This window comes from Mercenaria mercenaria, chromosome 5 (genome assembly GCF_021730395.1).
Source record: "Mercenaria mercenaria strain notata chromosome 5, MADL_Memer_1, whole genome shotgun sequence".
Classification (NCBI taxonomy): Eukaryota; Metazoa; Mollusca; class Bivalvia; order Venerida; family Veneridae; genus Mercenaria; species Mercenaria mercenaria.
This window is the reverse complement of record NC_069365.1, coordinates 87,096,196-87,116,548: the sequence shown is the minus strand read 5'-3', so window position 1 is coordinate 87,116,548 and position 20,353 is coordinate 87,096,196. Positions and strand designations below refer to the sequence as shown.

Here is a 20,353-nt window from a genome sequence, read left to right as displayed (position 1 = left end):
TGCGCTTAATGTTTTCTCGGATGGCATCAATTTTTCCCCACATTGATTGTACACACGCATTGAATATACATGTGAACTATAAAGTTTAATCTAACCCTTAGCTTTAGTCAGCAAATTGCTAACGCAGTAGGTGCGCACAACTGATATGTTAGAATTAATGTTAGCGATATTTTTTTTTACCTTTCTCCGCCGCCCATAGTTAAACAAAATACATTATATCAACTAGAGGCAGTTTGATGCCATAATAGTTAAACTATAGATAGTAACCTATATTTAGTCAGTTAGTGTAGTTATACCTTTTGCAAAACTAGTCAGCTTACGAAAAACTGCTTCAGTCCCCTTACTTAAATGATACCCCTAAGACCATCTCTGAAACTGGGATTTCAACTGCATGGAAAAGGTAGTGTTGTAGTAATCGCCACGTGTTCTATGACGTATTCAATATCAGATGAGAAAATTCAACACTTTTCCTTTGTATCTCATGGGTGAAAATGTACTGTATTGTTCAGAGGCTCGAAATAAAGCAATTACATATTTTGATACTGCACTTTAACGTTGACGGTGTAAAGAGGCCATTTGTTTATAACAGGTAAAGAAAATTTCAGCAAAAGAAGCTAACATATGATAAAAAAAGAATTTATTTACATTAATGTCTTATTACATTGATTTCATCCAACTATTCAATTTAAAAAAACAATATACAATACTCGTTCATTCGACTCGTTTGATAAATTCAATTGAAAAGTCATTCATGCAATAACCTGTATGAATTGTTTATAATACATGTTCAATATTAATCTAATAAAATTTGTTCAAAAAAAGATGAAAGCGTTTTTGAAAAGGGGCGAATACAGGATATTTTACCAGGAGGGGTCCAGATGGGGGTATGTGTGGGAGGGGGTGTCCCCATCCTGCCGGTCGGGGTACGGGAGACCTCTTCCGGAAAAATTTTGTTTCTACGGGTCAACGGAGAGCGAATTTCGAGAGTTTTAGAGTAATAAAAAAAATCTGAATACCATCAAAAATATAATCATCACTTCAAAAATTAGAAATCAAATATTATTTTACACATTTTACAATGATACGAAACCAGCATGGTGGAGATACGGATGAACAAGGATGAAAAATTCATTATTGGTATTGGCTAAGTTTAAGCACCCTGCCAATGACTCGCCGACTTCTAAAAGGTTATTTAATTAAAATATAATATAAATCATGTATTGCCATTATCGATGTGGATGTTTGCCATTTGAACTCAAACGCTGCCAGTTCTAACCACGAGGAGGTCTCCTCTTTTAGAACTTTTTTAAATTTTTTTTTTTTTTTTAATTATTGTTCTTTTTTTTTTAATTGGGCTTTTTTGTATAGATCCCATGTAATTCACATACTTGTATGCCCATTCACCTGACTTTAAGAAAAAGGCTCGACTGAAATTGTATAAATGCATAAAGCCAATCTACCTCTCCTCGTGCCCGCCCGCTTAGCTCAGTAGGTAGAGCATTGGTCTACGGATCGCGGGGCCGTAAGTTCGATCTTCGGGCGGGGCGTATGTTCTCCGTGACTATTTGATAAACGACATTGTGTCTGAAATCATTAGTCCTCCACCTCTGATTCGTGTGGGGAAGTTTGCAGTTACTTGCGGAGAACAGGTGTGTACTGGTACAGAATCCAAGAACACTGGTTGTTTAACTGCCCGCCGTTACATGACTGATATACTGTTGAAAAACGGCTTTAAACCCAAAACAAACAAACAAAAACCTCTCCTCGTGCATTGTATTGCGCATGTAATTTTTTTATTGTACTGTTTGTTCAACAGTGATAGTGCAAGTGTAAAGTTTTCATCATTAATCCCCCCCACCCCTTGAAAACCCGCCAACCCACCCGCTGGATCCATCCATGTTTGAATATACCAACCTCACGCTTAACCTAAATTCAATCTGATTTTTTATAGTGTAGAAATACAGTGGAATTATTGACTATGGCAAATCTGTAAAGAGATGCGAGCAACTAGGTGTTTTTGCTTTGTATAAAAATGCTAAGTTACATTTTTATTTTACACAGATATCAAACTTTTAGAAGGAGCTTTGGCATGGCAATCGTCTTCACTGATCTGGGGAGGTAAACCTGAATCGGATGATCAGTGCGAGCAACTAGGTGTTTTTGCTTTGTATAAAAATGTTAAGTTACATTTTTATTTTACACAGATATCAAACTTTTAGAAGGAGCTTTGGCATGGCAATCGTCTACAGTGATCTGGGGAGGTAAACCTGAATCGGCTGATCGAGCTGTTGATGGCACGGCAGGCACGTGTGCACACACAAATGGTAGTAACAAGAATTACTGGGCAGTGGAATTTGGTACACCTGGTCCCGTGAAAGAGGTTGAAATATACTTCCGGTATACATGTTGCTGTAAGAAATATTCCCCTTACATTCACCATCTTGTTTGAACTCTCTTATATACACACTTGTTTGTTGGATATCTTGGTATATTTGAAATACTTTTATTCACATTAAAAGCTTAATGGAATAACACACTATATATAAAACTGACAAACTTCTATAGGCTGCTGCGTACACCAGGACCCATTCTTAAATTTCTTTGATTTATCGACGTGGGAAATGCGAGGAAGTAAAAAGAATGATAAACTTATTTTGAGGTCTGTACACAGACTGTGTACTACATTTCAGCACGAATGCCACTATTTAAAGAATGGCTCTCATACAAGGAGTTGAATCTGTATAAGTTAACCTACAAGTAATATTGCCTTTGCGGCCATGATGATCTTGGTCTGCGCTGTTCGCTATTCGTGCAGTAATTTTTCAGTAAACATCTCTTCCAATGATAAATGGTACTGTCCAAATCGAATTATAGGCCAGTCCCCGAAAATTCCTAATATTACAAACACTATCAAAACACCTTATAAAACCGTTTTTTTTTCGTTCCAATAGAGATCAATTAAAAAAAACAAGAAATGGTTGTATTGGATGGCCAGCGGAACGTGTTCCATTAAATGGATCGCGATTTCGAAGCGAGTTATTAACTTTTAAATTACAGAATCATTCAGAAGGCTTTTACTTCTTTTATATGGAAACAATTAATTTTAATCCCTGCAATTTACAATTCACAGCATATCTTCTAGTTGCCATGGTTATGTTATGTAATCACATTTTAGGAATAATATAGAGGAACATAAATTAATGCATTTTGTTGGTTATAAGAATAGAGGATGGACAGGATGGATTCATTGAAGAGGAATTGGTGGTTGTTATTTCATTCATTTTCTATGATTTACAAATAAATGTGTTTTCTTAATACATGCAATTCAGTATAAACAAATGCATGTTTACATTGTGATTTTTTTAAAGATTCCAATAAAATAATTAAGTGCATTTATAATAGATTAAAATCCCTAGATTTAATTTAATATTACATAATAGTTTTTGAAATGCCGATTCAAATGGCATACTTATTGTACAATATATGAAAACTATCCAACGTATGTCTATCCATTTTTGATAAAGAATAAATTTCTGTTAGCTGCATAATTTATCAAATGATTTGTGTAGACCTGAATTCCAGTGATCATGAAAATCTTGAATGATTGCTAAATTTGTATAATGTCATGCGTAATGTATATTGTAAAATGCTTCAATTCTGTTAACAGAAAGGCCTTTTCAACAGTTACTGTGCAGTGCATCTCTGCTAATTCAGGCTACACATGATTGACACATTTTCAGTTGAATACAGCTTGTTGTTAGGAATGTATCTGTTTGATGAAATGCATTCCATTTAGCGATCTATTAAACGATCAATTATGCTTTCCATTAAGCGATCCATTATGCGATCCATTTAGCGATCTGTTATGCGATCCGTTGCTGAAACATGGCTTTCCTAGTGTTTATTTAACTAAGAACTCGCTTGCGGATCATGGTTTTGGTGGCGTTTATTGACAGTGTTTAATGGGTCTTTTTATTTTTGGGTACTGACAATAAGTTATGGTTTGATAACGAAATTGTGTTATTTTACATAAAAATGTGGTTTTGTGGAAACATTTGACTGGAGTTCAGATATATTTGTTCAATGATCAATATACAATAAATTTACTTCATTTTCTAGATTCAAAAGTCAGTAAATTTTATACGTTTCAGATACTTGGAGGTACACCAACTTCACAGTCACTGTATCAAACAGCCGTGATGATGTCCTTAGTGACAGTGGGAAGCTTTGTGGAACGTACTTTGGTCCAGCTATTAACACAGAGCCATTTCGCCTCGCCATACCATGCATTAACACAATCCATGGAAGGTTCTTGAAAATCAAACACTATGTCGCTGATGTTCTGATACTGTGTGAAGTCGTAGTGAAAACTCCATGACTATTACAGATGAAGTTCAACTAGACTATATTTAACATAATACGTAACATATATATTGTAATAAATACGAAAATCATAGGAGGATACCTGATCGGAAGACTTTATATACATTAGCTCGACTATTTGAAGAAAAAACGGAATATTATATTCACCCCGGCGTCGGACTCACGATTGTTTTCGGGAACTTACGAAAAAATACATGTTACAGTACTCATTTGCAAAACGTTTGTGGAACAATACTTTTCATCTACAGCTAAAAACTGTAGTTTACAGGAGTACAATAGCTAAATAAATACAATTCTGACAAAACATCATGACGTATATCTATTAATCACACAGGGTTTTAGTGTATGACTTACCACTATATAATCTTAGGTGTTCATAAATATATTTATATGCTTACGTTATAGTCCATTTAATTTTACACTGTATTATTACTATTATATTTCGATAGTGACTTTTAGGTCCCTGGGGCCGGGTGATTCTTGTTTTGTTATTTATATGTTTTGCTATATTGTATATATCACATGTCACTTTAATAAACATATTTTCTACTTCTTCTACAGATAATTAAGCAGTTTGGTCTTAGAATGCAAATGATAAGATTTTATTACGGTTATATGTGTATTCATTTTGTCTGTCTGTGATATGATTTTGAATTTGCTATGAATATTTTGAAATACCTGTTAGCATGTTGTTTGTACGTATGTCAGTTATTTAAAAATAGATATTCTCTTAATATGCTTAGAAAGAATAAGAGAGTTGGAGAGCAAATTGGAGAGATAGTGAGGAGTTCAGAAGTGGAGTTTAGGTGAGAAGAATAGAAAACTTAGATAATGTGCGGGAAGAAGGAAAATGTGTTACAGAAAAGGTGAAGGATAACTGAACAATAGCGGAACGAAATTGATATTCGAGTTAGAAAGAAGATGTTTGACGGTAAAGGTAAATGTATTTATACCCGAATCGACTAAGAATATTTCATGTTTTAAATAAAGCTGTGTGTGTTAAAAACTGCTGACTTTCTTAATATATGTAACATACATCGAGGAATGTGGCGTTTCATAACATGTGCCACGTATATTGATTCTACACTTTAGCGGCTCCACATCACATAAGTATGAGGACCTCTTTAATTCTGTAACTCGTTCCACGTATACTTATCTTAAGTGGTACCACATCACATAGCCGACAATGCGCTATCCGTTGTTCCAACGACTTCTTAAATTATGTAACATATTCCTCATATATTCCTTCTACCGTTCAGTGATATCATACTACAATAGAGCAAATTCATTACCCACAACTTCTCTGCTCCGAGGACGTTTTTGTCAGACGTTAACACGGTCCACGAGAGTAAGTTCACTTTCAGTTGTATCACATAACGAGGGAGTTAGTGCATTGCCTACAACTCGCTCCGACGACATAGTTTAGAGACTGTACTATGAGTTATTCGCAAAGTTTGATTTTGGTAATGGACTTTATATCTAGGAATGAATGAATGACAGTTTAGTGTATACTGACTGACAGAGAATGGTGATGAATTTGTGTGATACAGGGAGGTATTTACTTTGTTACTGTAAGAATCTAACGATGAAATCCTGTTGAAATTTTGACAAAGCTCACTATCAGTGTGTTGCTAGGTTCGAAAACATTATGCCCCTCCTATAAACCCTCTACAACCCGACAGTGTTAATTGAATAGTTTTAACAGTCAAGTTCATTAAAAAAAACAAAGACAAGTATCAAACAGGGAATGCCACGCACCAAACACTCAGCCTCCCCAAAACGAAACCCACAGCACGCAAACATGCACACCACAAACACACACGCACGCACGCACGCACGCACACACACACGCGCGCGCGCACACATAGCCAACACATGTGGACAAAACGAACAAACAAAGGAACACAGTGGGGCACCGCCTTGGAACGATCAGTGGCAAAAACACCACTGGGGAGCTTAAACCGGTTTATGGTGCGCACCCAACCTCACTCTTACCCCCACCATGTTCCAAAGACACGGGACAGTGTAAATAAAAGTAATCTCCTCCAGGTAAATCTCTAACACACGTAATGGAAACAAAATGGCATGTAAAACACAAAAATGCTCGTGTATAAATGTATAAAAAGCAAACCTTAAGAACCAAAAACGTATGTACTCAATGCCTTTTCAGAAGACAGAGCAACAAGAGAAACACCCTTAAGGGCCCGACGAAACAGGCCAGAAGACAGATATCAAAACAGTTCAGTCCTGGTAGGATTTAAAAACTGCTTATCATAGAGTCCTCCCCCTCTACCGTCAGACACAATCAAAGAGGGAAGCGTAGTGTCCAACTGTAAACGGGTTGAACACTAAACATGCGGTATGTCTTTTAATAAAACGTTTTATAATTTTACCAAATACATTAATATTATTTTGGAAAATTACCATGACCCAAGATCTTACGAAGTTTGTAAACCACATCCCCATTAAAAACGGGTTTAGAAATACCTTCTCGCAGAAGTGCCTTTAAATTACTATTGAACTTTAAATCTAAATCCGAATTGCGATAGTAAAATTTAGCAAAATATTTACGTAATTTGTAATAACGGTAGCCTTGCCGAAGAAGTTTAAACTCGTATAACAACATTGCCATAACTTTCTGACTACTTTGGTATATAAATATTTATAAGGTATGTAAGAGAATTTCACAAACATGTGATGGCTGATTTTTGCCCCCACTCCTCCACCACGCTCCCCACCCCTACCCTATCCATCGACTTTCAATTCAACAGAGTATTTATCATTAACACGATATGTAAGTTAAGACCTGCAAGAATTTCTTTCAGTAGATATGGATCGATAGAGGGCAATATGCGTGCGTCCGTCCGCTCGCCCACCAGACCGTCAGACTTATTCTTGGCCAAAGTAAAACTTTATTATACATTGAGTAAATGCTTTTTAGCCAATCTTAGTGAGATGGATTGTCGCGAGAAAACACTAGATCCCTATTTGAAAGGTCAATGTCACTCCTTGCTGAGGGGGCGATAGAAATCTTTTTCATTTCCTGTTGTTGTTGATGTGTGCCATTTCCTCTACCTATTTTTATGGCATGAAATTTTTTTTTGTAATTTGAAAGTTACACATCGTGTCACTTATGGACCCACGGATATAATACAATACAATACAAATTTTATTTATTGTCGGTATGGCACAAACAAATCAACATTAGCTATGAATAGCTATTGATCGACTTAGGACGACGTTTGGCGGGATGATCTTCGGCGGGGTGACGTTCGGCGGCGCGGCATTAGGCGGGGTGATGTTTGGCGGGGCGACGTTCGTCAGGGGCGTCATAACTACGTCTGTCGGTCTGCCACTGCGATAGAACGAAATAACGAAATGGCACAAATAAGCCACAATACAAACATGTACATGATGTTTCTATGCACTATTTAAAGACATTCTTGGACAGTATTTTTCTCCGAGGTCTTAAAATATGCAGTTTAAATTTTGATTCATGGAAACGTAAACATTTTGGCTGGATCACCGGTCAAAGTGGCATATGTGCCTAGTCGTTAGGGATGTAACCGCTCTGAAACGTTCCTTAAACAACGAGTTGGCTTAGAACAATGCCTATATGGTATTACATTACAAAGGAATCAAAACATGTATGACTTGTACTGAATAAAACCTCTTTTCCTACGATTGTAAATTCTGGCATTTTTTTCTTAAAACAAGACAAACCTATACTATTGAATGACACATAGAGCAACAAATTCTACTGCCAAGTGAATAAAATATTAAACGATGAAAATTGCTGATTTTTTTAACTATTTTTCAGCCATTTTTGTCTGTTTTTCTTTTCAGTTTCAAATTAGAAGGTTTACAAAATCACGTGAAACAAAATTTGAACATGCAAATATTACGTATGGAGATAGGCTACCTTTGTTTTATGAGGATGTATTTTTTCGCCTTAGAATAAACACAATACGATGCCTGAAAGGTTTACGATCTGACGACACTTGTCGAGAAATGCTTTGTCATGTTTTGAAGCGTGTAAATTTAAATGTGGTGTATTTTTCCTGTTGCACACTTATCCAGACGAAAAGAAATGTCATTCACTAACACAAAATGATATATACCTTTCAGTATATAATCCATGTTCCTTTTTACAGTAAAAAAACTCATAAATTTATACAGCACCAAGTAGGAATTTTTTATACTTTCATTTTGTTCGACGTGAAATCGAGTAGATTCTATACAGTCATGTACATATTTTGTATGTGCTTAAAAATATCCAATAATTAAAGATATTTATCAGTGACAAATTTCGCAATCTTTAATTTAATGCTCTTATGTTTTGGTCGAAACTACAAATTCTAAATACAACTTAAATCTACTTGGTATGTTGAAGGAAACGAAACAAAACACAAACATCAGTGTATAAGGTTTTGCTTTCCATCTTGTCTCTTCAGATTTTAAATATCAACTGATGTCGATGTTCGGACAGTCTCCGTATTTATAGGATTTTTCAAGGTCATCATAGCAGCCTGGTTTCTGTCAGTATAAAAGGACAGTCATCAAGGGTCTTTTATTATTTCTGCCTAAGCAAATAAAAGTGTACGATGTTACATTCAAACCCTATGACCAGCCGTATGACTTTACCTACGAACTATTCAATGATATGGTAGAAAAGATGAAAGAGGAGTGTCAGACCAAGCCAAAAGATAAAGTCCGAGTCTCTATTGATCATCCCGGTTTAAAACTTGGAATACACGTCCGATTTGAAACTTTGCTTCAAGACATTGTAAATGTCATGCAAAGCAATGAAGATTTCAAGATTCATGATGTTCAACTGCATGCTCGAAGGATCCGGCAAATCCAGAAGAATCGTATGTTCTCCGTGACTATTTGATAAACGACATTGTGTCTGAAATCATTATTCCTCCACCACTGATAATGCATGTGGGGAAGTTGGCAGTTACTTGCGGAGAACAGGTTTGTACTGGTTCAGAATCCAGGAACACTGGTTAGCTTAACTGGCCGCCGTTACATGACTGAAATACTGTTGAAAAACGGCGTTTAACCCAAAACAAACAAACAAAGTCCAGAAGAAATATACACCATGGTTCGTATATAAGTATAGAGAACATACAAATTGACAATCCTAATGACAGCATGCTTTGCACGATCCATTGTTGTAGGTATATGCCATGCACAAAAATCAAATACCGAGGAATGGAAGAAACGATAGCATTAATCCAATAATTTTTTACAAAAGAAAGCTCAGACGTTATTGGACAGTGTTGGAATCGAATACGACCAGCGGAATAGAGGAGTACTAGAAAATCTAGACCAAGCTCTACCCAGATTACAACATTATCAAGGTTCACTCCCAACACGTTAAATGTGAACTTTTGTTTACCCTACCCACCATGAGGAAAGGGATAAAAGTGATACACGTATACTACCACGGAGGACATTATGACATCATCACTTCAATCAATTGATTCTATGTACATATTTATTATTGTGAATACTATGACATGGGCTATAACAATCTAGAACAGTACAAGTGTAAAAAAAACATTTGTCAGTGTTATTCAACGGAACTCTGTGAACCTGGCAGACAGGTGAGTTGTAGTGACTGTAGGATTACATTTAAAAGTGTTATCAAAAGCATAGGCAAATCACAGGTCGCAAAATGGAATGTTTTTGTGGATCTGTATGTCAATATCAAACGTGTCATAGTATTGTTGTAGGTACAAAGAAAAGTCCTGTTTGTTCAGGGTCTAAGGTAGTGTAAGAAAATTGTTGGACCTAATCATGACTGTCACATTCCAAGATATGTTTCTCCTGAATCTGGAGGTCCTTCAGATTACATTTCTTTTTTATTTTGAGAGTCGGTTCGATACAAGCCAGCACATACCAAATTTTTGTTGTGCTCAACGCTTTTGCGATGAATGTATCCGTAAAGACATAACGGAACCACGTGATCACTGCGACACGTTACCTGAACCCAGGGAAATGCTGTTTAGGGGTGATAATACCGTGGCCGAATTTTGTACTTGGTTATTTAACCCCACCCACAAAAGATTCTCGGTCATAGCTCTCAATTTGCAAGATTATGACGGGCAGTTTATCTACCGGTATATTGTCAGTCATACGACAACCAAACCCGATATCATCATGAATGGAAGCAAACATTTTCACCCCAGATGTAATGGACTCAGAATGATTGATTCCTTGAGCTTTCTCAGTATGCCATTGTCATCTTTTCCTAAAACGTTTGGCCTAACCGAAATGGGTAAAGGCTATTTTCCACACTGGGCAAACAAAGCTGAATTTCAGAACTATATGGGATTTTACTTATACTCAGAGTAATATCATACTGGCGGCATGAAACCAGAAGCCCGCGAAGCCTTCTTAGAATGGCATCGGGTAAAGGTCAAAGGAGGTTCCATCTTTGATTTTCAAAAAGAGATAGAAAAGTATTGTCAATCAGATGTAGATCTTTTGAGGAGGGGTTGTGGTAAATTTCAACATCAGTTTATCGCCAGTGACGGCATCAATCCTTTTGCCGAATGTGTCACTTTGGCTCAAGTCTGTTATTGTGCCCAACGCAGAAATACATTGCCAGAAAAGAGGTTGGGTATCATTTCAGATGCATGATATCCAAACAAGACCCATTATTCCATTAAAAGAGTACAATGGTTAAGGCCGTGGCAACTACCACAGATAAACCGATTCGTCATGCATTGAACGGCGGGAAAGCCCGTATAGGTCCTTATTCTGATGATGCCACTCTTCCATTTTCAAGCATGTTTTTAACCATCTTCATGATTTTCGCTTTTTAACTCCTGTACAGTCTGGTTACATTCTGAGTGACTCCACAGTTTATCAACTTGTTTTCATATACGATACTCTCTGTAAAGTGCTAAATAACGGTCTAGAAGTTCATGCGGTCTTTCTCGATATAACCAAGGCCTTTGACAAAGTCTGGCACAAAGGTTTACTATGTAAACTAAAATTCGCAGAAATCACAGGTTCTCTTCACATGTGGTTTCAAGATTACCTCTTACATAGAATTCAACCTGTTGTACTGCCAGGAGTCAAATTTAACTGGGCATTTCTCAAAGCTGGAGTTCCACAGGGTTCAATTCTCGGACCTCTTCTTTTTCTTATCTTTATCAATGACATCGTTGATGAAATCAGATCATGCATCAACAAATTTGCTGATGATAGTCTATGCATTAAAGTTCAGCAACCGGACATTGCAGCAAATCTGCTCCAATCTGATATTCAAACAATTTCATCTTGGGCAGAAAAATGTCTTGTTACATTCAATCCCTCCAAATCAGAAGCCCTTTTAATTTCAAGAAAACGAAATTTTCAACTACATCCTCTTTTCAAATGTTTAACAAGATTATTCCCGAGGTACTTAAACATCTTGGTGTATTTCAAATGATTGTTGCTGGCATTCTCATATCAACTACATTGTAGAAAAGGCATGGAAGAGGGTATACATAATGCGTAAATCAAAATTCTCACTTGACCGTCGCTCCCTTGAAACCATATATATTTCTTTCATAAGGCCAATACTCGAATACGCAGACGTAGTGTGGGGCAATTGTACCAAGTATGAAATGAATCAACACGGCAAAATGAATGTGCTCGTGTTGTCTCTGGAGCTACCAAACTTGTTTCCTTGGAAAACTTAAAGAGAGAAGTACCCGGGGAGTTACTTTCCGACAGACGTTACAAACATCGACTCATCATGTTTTTCAAAATGAAATCTAATCTGACCCCAGAATATCTATCCTCTCTAGTTCCTGACTCTGGTGATACTCGCTACAACCTAAGAAATTCTGAAAATATACATGGTGTTCCTGCAAGAACAACATTATATTTCAACTCTATTTTGCCTTCCGTTGTACGTGATTGGAACGTATTGAGACCAGGTATCCGTAATTCTGAAACACTTTCATCATTTGAAACTAACCTAAACAAAAACAAGCAGCGCACTCCAGCCTATTATTACACCGGAAACAGTAAACTCCAGGTGCTCCATACACGACTACGAACAAAATGCAGTGCACTGAATCAACATCATTTATTTACCTAAAAATATCCCCCACACCATTGTACCAATGTGAACAGGTTGAAACTAATTTCCACTTCTTTTTTGAATGCAGAAGTTTTAATCGTTGTCGAAAACATCTTCTGAATATTCTGCGGAATTTCGTAATTGACTTGAATACTGTTCTATTTGGAAACCCAGACCTTTCTGATCAGGATAACATGACTATTTTCGCTCATGTACAGACATACATATCCGAAAGTAAGATATTCTTTTAGTAACCCTGAGACATTCTCGTTTCATCCCTCTTTCTCTCTTCTATTCTAAGTTTGACTAGTTCTATAATTCAAAAATTCACTTCGGCATTCATGTAAATACGTCTCTTCACAATACACTGTCCTCTTTCCGTTTTTACTTACATTAATAATGATTGATATTTTTTTCTTTTATATTTTAGACTATATTCCTAGCTCCGTTACAGATTTTAGCTCGATATTGTCATACAGTTATATTTCGTCCGCAAAGTAGAAGAATACTATAAGACTGGTTTTTCATTCCTATTCTTTCCTGTTTTGCTTTAATTACAGTATCACATATATACCATTATATACTCAAACGCAAAAGAAACTGTGCACTCTTTGAATTTGAATATTCTTAGTTCTAAAAGAGGTATCCGTCTACAACTTGCAACATACTTTACATGAAGCATGTACTATTGATCTTCCTTCAATTTTACGATAAAAACAGGGTGGAGTCAAGATAACTAGCGATTGTGGACTTTTGCACAATTTGCACGTGCTGCCCATAGGAAATGTACATGTCAACAAAATCGTGTTTTATCAGTTTTCTTATACCTTTAGTGAAAGGACAAACACATTAGATTTCAAATCTGTGCTGTAATAAAATGCCACGACTTGGTGAAACTCGGCGAATTAACAATGCTTCAACGGGGTGACAACGTTATTTACGTCAGCAGAACGATTGGGCGCTAAATTAATGTATAATTCTTTTGCACCAGCAATTTCAGCAAACTGGTCGAGTTGCTGTACGCCATAGATCCAGCAGACCTCGTGTGACAACCACTATTCAAGAATGGAATAAAATTCCTCGTGACGTCATTCTACTGTTACGTTAGGCCTAAGCGTTGCCATTAATGTTTGAATAAATAGTAGAGGTGGTGGCACACGATATTTAAACAAAATTATGTTTGAGGAACAGGCAGCTTTTTAATCATCTGACAAGAAAGAAATTCACAACCGTTTTTTTTAACACCTGTTGGTTTTGAATAGCCAAGAATCCCCATAAATGTCAAAATTTTGAAAATAATCGAAACCCACCAAATTGTCGATAAATTGCACTAAATTTTGGTACCAAACAAGACTTACCTTTAGACAAAATAATCTACTTCGGACAGCATAATCTACTTCAGTTGACGAAAACCTGAGTGCACACTTTCTTTTGCGCTTGAGTATATGCACTCTATCTTGGGAATAAATATGTTTAAACTAAAACTAAACTAACCTTTACAACGGTATTCTCAAAACCACATTACTATTACAATGGAATAATAACCTTTCAAAAATGATTTCTGAGTCTATAAATGCATAGATGGGAGTCCGCTGTTTAAAAAATCATAATATAAAACAGTTTTTGTGTAGCCACATAAAAATAGACCAAACCGTTCACCGTCAGCCAGTTATCCTGGATTGAATTTCAATTTCTAACTAGGTTTGAATCTCATGCCAGCTAAAAGATTGACATTCAACCTCATAATAATATATCGAACTCAGTTATGATATACATTCTTGATCACTCAACATACAGTCAAACCTGGCTATAAAGACCACCCCTGGGAGAGACAAAATGAAGTCTTTATTGGGAGATGGTCTTTATTCACAGGTTAAAATACACTTTAAATGTTAAAATGGGAATCAAAACATGTGTTCTTTAGAGCCAAGTTGTCTCTGTTCAATGGTGGTCTTTAACACAGGTTTGACTGTATATGATGAATGAATCTCCAAACACCATCATATCTCTAAACTGTCCTGGCTACTGTGCTCAAGAAGTAAAATGCCTATTTAACACCGTCATATCGCTGAATTATCATTGCTTATATGCTCAGTAAGTTACATGCTTATTTAACACCGTCATATCTCTATATTATACCGGTTGCTATGCTCAGTAAGTAAAATAATTATCTTATAACAACATATCTCTTCAGATAAACCAGACATACCGCATATAAAAGTGAAAAAAGACGTCAAAAGTTTATACAAATAATATTTAAACAAATAACAATATAAACTGTCTTAAACTGGGCAGAGCCTCGTTACCCGCTATTTCTATTACATGTTTGACGTCTTTGGAGTGAACCAAAGCCATGATATATTTCTGTTGTAATTACACTAGGACTTCATGCCGTTTCAAATATAAAATCCTGATTGACATGGTCTGTGATTGGTAAAGAAAGACGGAATGCCGATGCATCGGCAGAATATAAGAATCTTGCAGTGTGAAGGTGCGAATCGAGGGTTACTGTTTATGGAGTAACGAGGCTCTGCCGAGTTAAAGTCAATTTAAATTGTTATTTGTTTAAATATATGAAAACAAAATACATGTAAATACATTCCTTTCGTATGAACTTAAAAAATAAAATGTGAAAACATGAAAAGGAAAAATAAAATATTTCAATATTAGCAAATCAGAGTAAAACATGAGATATGATTTAACATCATTGTTTTCATGTTAACTAAATTCGTTGATATACAATATACGTATCATGTTTTGTGTAATTATGCTCATAAATTAAACCTGATGTTTTATTTCAATTAGAAAAAGAAATTGGAAATTCCACAGGTCAACAGGACAAAAATCAAAATGAGCCGCACCATGAGAAAACCAACATAGTGCATTTGCGACCAGCATGGATCCAGACCACACTGCGCATCCGCGCAGTCTGGTCAGGATCCATGCTGTTCGCTAACGATTTCTGTAATTGCAATAGGCTTTGAAAGCGAACAGCATGGATCCTGACCAGACGTCGCGGATGGCTGGTCGGGATCCATGCTGGTCGCAAATGCACTATGTTGGTTTTCGCATGGCGCGGCTCAAATGTATACTACCGTCTACGCCCTCTTGTCCCAGATTTAGCAAATCTCAGCATTTGCATGTGTTACAAGTACAAACAACACTTTAGATTCACAAGGCTGTGTACATGGAACCTTCACCGATACAGAATGCAATTCCATGAAAAGCGGTGTATCGTTTCCCAGTTAAAATATTAGCAAGAAAAGTCATAAAGGAAATTGCAATAATTTTTTTTTAAATTTTGGTATGGGTTAACGCCGTTTTTCAACAGTATTTCAGTCATGTAACGGCGGCCAGTTAACCTACCCAGTCTTCCTGGATTCTGTACTAGTACAAACCTGTTCTCCGCAAGTAACTGCCAACATCCCCACACGAATTATCAGAGGTGGAGGACGAATGATTTCAGACACAATGCCTATTATCAAATCGTCACGGAGAACGTACGCCCCTCCCGAGGATCAAACTCGCGACCCTGCGATCCGTAGACCAACGCTCTCCCTACGGAGCTAAGCGGGCGGGCTGAAATGACAATAAAGCCGGCGGCAAATTGTTATTTAAAATGAGAGGAATCGCGATACCTAGGAAATACATCCCTGTGACATATATCGTTTACGCGTATTTTAGAAGCTACACGTAAATCTATTGATTAAAATATGAACTACACAAAGCTCCTACAAAAAACGAACGGAGGGCGGGGAATTTTGTCTAGCAACTTGCTTAGTAATGCCCTAAAAAGTTGGGTGCGAAACCGACATGCCCCGAACGCGTTAAGACCCACAGTTTCATCTATAAAGGTAACTGACCGATGCCTTTTCAATTTGCTTTTTGTCCGATTGTAATTACGTGTTCTGTTATGTATATTGTTTTGTATGTATGTAGAGTTACGTTTGACCCACCCCCCCCCCACCCCGACCCAAACACACGCACACACACACCGGCTGCTAGTCTTTGTTTTTTTACGGAACCCAACACACCCACGACACACCCCACATCACCGGCTCTAGTCTTTAGCTAGTCCAACTCGTGACGTAATTATCACTTTCATTTCATTTCAGTCTGATATTACGTCCAACTCAGCCACGTCCAAACACAGGCGTAATCAGTAGTGTTTAAAATTTGAACATAAATTATAAGATTCACAGTATAAAAAACGAAAGAAATATTTTAATTTGCCGTAGGTAATACATTTATCTCGTGAACAGAAATGTTATTTGACATGTTCTGCATAAAATGCTACAGAAAAACAGCTATCAACTATACATGCATGAACGTACAGCATTTAGCACAGTGTAACGTTGTACTCGATTTGTTCACCAAAGTTTATTCCGGGTGTTCGTGAAGGAACAATCACATGAGAATATATATGAATAGATCTCTCCCAATATCTGTTTTGTTTTCAAATCTTGTAATTTAACTTTAGATCGTAGTAAATGTACAAATAATATTGCACTAATACATATAGAAATAGCCTGAGACGTTGTGCTTATCCGGTACCGGTACCAGACTATGAATGAAATGCGCCAATAGTGACATAAAAAGGCTGTGACGTCACCAATGGCGGAAAAACAAATCGATAATGTAGGTCAGTGGGTGACTTTCTTCAGGTACTATGAAGTGCTAATGACATGACATATCGTGTATTTCACAAGACAAGCACAAAAATAAATTGGCTATTCCAAATATTTTTCTTTTCGCGATTAAATCATCATTATGCTTGTAATCATGTCTGAACGACTGAAGTACCTCGATTACGCCAATTTTGAATAGTCGTTGACTCTGTGGACGGACCGTAGGGGAGGTAACTAGAGTCACGGATTGGGACTAGTCTTTAGCCTCTCTCCTTTACTAGTGATTGCCAGCTGTCCCTGAGCTGTATCCCATGGTGCTCCCCTTTCTTGTTCATTTTGTCCTACCCTCTGTGCGTGCATGCATGTGTGAGTTCTGGCCTTGTACGCGCCCATGCTTACATTGCTGTGGTTTGTGGTCTAGGGAAGCTGAGAATTTGAAGCGTGGTTTTCTCTTTTTTGAATATGCGTCCCTTTTTCCCCCACCTCTTTCTCTATCCCATCACCACTTATGTATCTTGCATATAATTAAAATATACTTGTTGTTGAATTATTGAAGGAACCCAAATCCTATTTGTAGCGGGCCTACTTTTCAATGTTTTGGCTATAGCTATGTTTGTCATGTGCTCCTGGGAAATTTACCTTTACCTTATTATTTCTAGGGATAAATGTAAAACAAAACAAGCTGAAAAGGTTCAATATCCATAGTCCCTTTCTTCTGTCAATTTCAAATACCTGTTGAGGGTCATGTGCTTCCGTGTTCGATAAAAATGTAACTAGATAAGATAGAGACAAGCTAACACGTGATTTTACTTAGGGGTAAAAACAAATTGTTTGTTTCCGGTATCCCGACCTACCCTAAATTTTGGCCCGACCCTAAAAGTTTTTATGGCCTTGGAGAATAAAGATGTTACAAAGTAGCACTTTTTATGCTTTAAACATGGTCAGTGATGTTAGAAATCAACTTACTGATTCTCTAAAGGCATAACCCCCTTATTTGACACAAAACTTATTTCCGAAAAGTCTCACATGAAGTATAAAAAATTGCTACGGTTCTATCCTGGTTATAATATTATTCTTCTTGGTTGCATTTTATGCTTCCAAAGGATCTTCTTACTGATATTATGCTATATGCTTAAGAAGAAGAACCTAGATAAGTTAAAAATATCTCCAGTTACTTTTTTACTGCTGGAATCGATAGACGGATATTGTGAAACACTTCAAGAGGTAGTCTGCTTTAAAATTCTTTCTGTAACAATATCAGCTTGTTTTAATGTAAACAGTGTTGATTTTAATGTATTTGAGCACGACTGTATCTGTCTGGGTGTCAGGGAAGTGAGTTGGTAATGGCCTTAATGGTTGTAATAAGCGTTATCTGCAAAGGTGTCAGCATTATATTTATCTAAAAACTTCTCACTCCACGCTCGATTTGTAATACATTACTTAAGTACAAGGATAACAGAACAAGGTATTGATATAGCTAAACCCTAGTAATTACAAAAAGTGTCAGAGTGATGTTTTCGCAACACATTATGAAAGTGGATGCAAAAGAACATACTGAAGATGTAAACATTTATGGAGGGCACGAAGCTTGGTATGTCACAAGTGTCGAGACCAGTGTTAGTAAAACAAAAAGGGAATTAAACCATCCGATGTCACATTCTAATATAGTTTAGCTGGTACATAAGCATTTGATATAACAGAACCTCTGAAACAATTTTTCTCGTGAGATAAACTCTATATTTTATTCTCAGAAGACAAGTTATCTTTAAAAAGTAATAATATTTGTGAACTTCAAACATTTCAGTCTTCTTAGTTGTTTCATTTAACAGTAAGCTATCATTTTGCCTGGTCGCGTTCTATGATTCCATTGGATCATCTTATATATTCTATTTTGCATTGTACTTATGTAAATCTAATAATCTGGAATTAATTGAGTTGAATTTATGCACTCTTGGTCCTAAAGGAGTACCTTTCTCTTTCGTATGGTATGTTTAATACGAACGGGTTTATATCCTTCTCATTTCAAATTCATAAGACTGTTTCCGGTCCATGAGTATGTTTTAATACTTCATTTCGTCTTACAAAGGAGGCATTGGCGTGGTTAATGTTCTATTTTTTTTACCAAAGCTCAGAGTCCCAACGTACTGGAATCGAACCCACAAAGGCATTAACATTGGTCGGATGAACGCGGAAGCACAGAGCCATACATCTCAAAATAGGCCCGCCACAAGAAGAAACTGTAGTGGAACGATATAGCAGACGGGTTGCTTCAATCGTAATTTCATTCTAAGTATCACTAAAATCATATTATAAAACCAATGCTACGTCACTTATCCGAGTAGGCATATAGTAAACAGGACGTCATATGCCAATTTGACGTCATAATCGACGTCATCATGTCGGCACCTGTCAGTGTGTCAACCGTTGTTTTTCTTTTGGCAGAAAACACAGTACTTGTGGATCTTCTTTACGTCCCTGACAAAGATATAGAGCATGTCAGTCATTGCTCTTCTGAGGCTCGTATAATACAATTTAATTCCGCTTGAAACATTATGATAATTTTAAATGTTCAAATGTTTTCCCGATAGTATTATTTTAGTAAAAATAATTTGAACGTAATTCAATTTAGTTGTCTCTAATAGTATATTAACCTTTATTCGAAACAGCACATGCCACGTGTCATTTGTCTGTATGTAGTTTGCAGACTCTTTGGTCTAAAAACATTTTGATCTGATAGGACATCCCGTAGAGTTGTATTCGAACATATGTGGTATTTATAAAGAGTGGATAATTTTGAGTATGTTCTGTGCACAGACACTTGAGGGTCAGCACCCCTCCCCCTCCCAATCCGCCCCTGCCAACCTTCAGCCAATATATTTTCGTCTTTTAAAACAAACTGAGCACATATCTCGATCATGCAACAACTTCTGTTACCATTTCAATGTTTAAAAAACTCCCATATTCTATCAATGCTCAGAAAAAGCAGTATATTTATTAATGCATATTTTACGACCTTTTTCAAAATAGGTTGAGGTGTCAAACTAAACAATATTATTTGATAGCATTATGCAATTGCTGTGACTTCGGTGTGCTTGTTTTTAAGCTTATTAATAACCGCAACCGCAACCCATATGTGCGGCTACTTTAAATGAAGTGGAAGGTCAGTGTAAAAAGACACAAAAAGTTCCAAATTCTTCTCTCGTCTTCTTAGCGAGTAAAGATGGTGTAAATCACCCATGTACGGGACTCTCGTCCC

General features: G+C 36.7%; 1 protein-coding gene across 1 annotated transcript; it reads left to right on the top strand.

Annotated features, from left to right (window-relative positions):
- Positions 1 to 1,094: 1,094 nt before the first annotated feature.
- LOC123558615 (uncharacterized) lies at positions 1,095 to 4,378 on the top strand. The gene is made up of 3 exons (XM_045350492.1): positions 1,095 to 1,137; positions 2,205 to 2,411; positions 4,152 to 4,378. Exons 1-3 carry the CDS (start codon positions 1,095 to 1,097, stop codon positions 4,376 to 4,378), a joined length of 477 nt encoding a protein of 158 aa, XP_045206427.1.
- The last annotated feature ends 15,975 nt before the right edge of the window (positions 4,379 to 20,353 follow it).

Bases quoted from the DNA above. Each gene is read 5' to 3' on its own strand.
- LOC123558615 (XM_045350492.1), top strand. From the start codon at position 1,095: ATGGTGGAGATACGGATGAACAAGGATGAAAAATTCATTATTG. The intron at 1,138-2,204 runs GTATTGGCTAAG...TATTTTACACAG, and splicing joins GGATGAAAAATTCATTATTG to ATATCAAACTTTTAGAAGGA. The intron at 2,412-4,151 runs GTAAGAAATATT...TATACGTTTCAG, and splicing joins CTTCCGGTATACATGTTGCT to ATACTTGGAGGTACACCAAC.